Genomic DNA, 2,463 nt, shown 5'->3' on the forward strand with positions numbered 1-2,463 from the left:
ACGAATGCAGTCAGAGAACCAAGTAGACAAAGAGACCAAGCACACAAAAGAGCAACGAGCAGTAAATCAATAGACGATTGGACACAACGATCTGTAATAAAGTAAGTTTAGTTAAGTTTAATTTATTGAGCTTCTAGGACAATTACATAATCCATAGCCCAGGGGGCACTTATACAATTAATTGACACATTTAATTATGATTCTTAAAAAACAGAGTAAAATAGAATAAAACAAAATAAAATAACAAAGTAATAAACGAGACTATTACAATCAAGATAACGGCAATACAAATATACTTTTGTTATCGACAGAATGCGAAGTGATACTAAAGAGTACGCGACAATTTATTCGTTTAAAATAAATGCTCTCAGACGACAAGCCTGAGGTATGAACAGGCTGAGAGCTTTTATAGTTTGCATATCAGAATTTTTCAGAACATCGTGGATTGCAGGAGGTGCAGAACCAGTATTAATCAGGTACTGCTGACGGAGATGAGCCAGGACTGGGCAGTCAGTCATGAAGTGTTCGATGGTGTCATTTTCCTTGGTATTGCAGATTGGGCATTTTGAGTGGTAGTGCAGTTCATAGCAGCATCCAGAGGTTTTAAATGCAAAGTAAAATTTGCTGGCAAGTCTTAGTTGCATAAACAGTCTGGTGGCGTTGAGCTTCATCCTTTTGGAGAGATATTTGCAGCAGCCTCTTGGATTATTATTTGTGTAAGGTGTTTGTAGGTAATGGGCATTACTGGCCAGCCGCATATCTTCCCACCAGGTTTGATTCTGGTATCTGCGTAGGAACGTATCCCTGTATGAGCACCATGTGGGTAAGTCCAGTTTTTCGAGACGTGGTACTATATCTGGATAGTATTTTTTGATGATCTCGAGAAGATGACAAAGCCAATTGAATTTAGCCTTGGATTGTGCAGCCTGGGAGAGACTGCTCATACGTTTAAGGCAGATCTTTGGTAGCCGCTTATCATCCATTGCCAGAATCTTGCAGATCCAGTCCCAGGTTGCCTTCAGTACGAAGTACGCTAGTCTAGGCCGTCCTAGTTCCACTCTTAAGAGAGCACCGGCAGTAGTCTTTGGCAGGCCGAAAACTCGTTTGAAGAACTCACATTGAATCTTCTCTATGAGATCAAGGTTCGATAGTGCCCGTATGGGTGAGGCATATAGGAGAGTAGCTTGAACGATGCTGTCAAAGAGTTTCATAATGCACGGCACAGAGTCGGTTTTGGTTGAGAAGATGATTCCGGTGACTGAGCTGAAAGCTGAACGAGCTTTGTTGATGGCATTGATTGCAGTGGGGCGGCTGAATCCACTGGCCGAGACAGTTAGACCCAGATACTCATAGTTGTCGGTAATTTCGATTTTTTGATCACCAAAGCGGAAGTTCAGGTCTCTTGGTAGACGACCAGCGCAGCGGCAGTAAATTATTTTGGTTTTGCCAACGTTGACTGCTAGTTTGTTTGATTGACAGTATTGCGTAAGCAGATTTAGCTTCTTCTGGAGATCGGACTTGGTATGAGCGAGTAGCGCGAGATCATCCGCGTATAGCAAAGACAGTATGTCGCATTTACCATCAATATTGATACCGATGCTTCCGTTGTCTCTGAAGAAATCCTCGAGGTCGGCTATGAATAGGATAAACAATAGCGGGCTCAATATTTCGCCCTGCAGGACACCCTCTGCGACGTTAAAGTTCTTTGTTGTTCTGCCGTTGCTTTGAATTTTGAAGGTTGCAGAGCTGTACATTTTGCGAAGCAGTCTGACCAGTTTTGCACTAACACCCAGTTTGTGTAGCTTTAACCAGAGGAGCTTATGATTGACGGAGTCAAAGGCTCTCCTGAAATCCACAAACAGAATGTAGAGTTTGGCCGTAGGTTGACGCAATCGGAAGTTTATTGCCGAGAGTAAGTTAAACTAAGTAAGTTATCTGTGCAGCCTTTTTTGGCTTGGAAGCCAGCTTGCGACTCAGGGATGGCTCCAGTGTCACGTGCCCATTTTCCAGTCGTTTGTTTAGCATGTATGTAAAAACCTTGGTAATATGGTTGACGAGTGCGATACCTCTGTAGTTTGAGGGGTCGCCACGGTCGCCTTTTTTATGGAGCATCGTTATCGAAGTAGAGAACCAGTTGCTAGGTATAATTTCAGTGTCTAATATTTTATTAAATAGACAGAGCGTGTAATATTTCCAGTTAGATGGCAGCGATTTGTAGAACTCGCTTTTGACTTTGTCGGGACCAGCTGCTTTGTTTGATTTAGAGTATTTTAATGCCGAATTTAATTCCTCGATAGTAAATTCTAGGTCCAGTGATGGGTCTAGCACTCCGTAGAATAGTGTTTCGTCCGGTTCCTTCGGCGGAGTTACCAGTTCATAAAAAGAGTTCCAGGTTTCTATGTCTATAGGAGTAGCATTGGAATTATGCTTCTTTCTATGCTTCTTGATGGTAGCCCAGAAGTC

General features: G+C 42.5%; 1 protein-coding gene across 1 annotated transcript; it reads right to left on the minus strand.

Annotated features, from left to right (window-relative positions):
* Positions 1-344: 344 nt before the first annotated feature.
* On the minus strand, positions 345-1,754 carry LOC138190378 (uncharacterized). Its single transcript, XM_069133160.1, has one exon. It carries the CDS (start codon positions 1,752-1,754, stop codon positions 345-347), a length of 1,410 nt encoding a protein of 469 aa, XP_068989261.1.
* Positions 1,755-2,463: the final 709 nt, after the last annotated feature.

Source organism: Neodiprion pinetum, chromosome 2 (assembly GCF_021155775.2).
Source record: "Neodiprion pinetum isolate iyNeoPine1 chromosome 2, iyNeoPine1.2, whole genome shotgun sequence".
In the NCBI taxonomy this organism is placed as follows: domain Eukaryota; kingdom Metazoa; phylum Arthropoda; class Insecta; order Hymenoptera; family Diprionidae; genus Neodiprion; species Neodiprion pinetum.

Bases quoted from the DNA above. Each gene is read 5' to 3' on its own strand.
- LOC138190378 (XM_069133160.1), bottom strand. From the start codon at position 1,754: ATGTACAGCTCTGCAACCTTCAAAATTCAAAGCAACGGCAGAACAACA.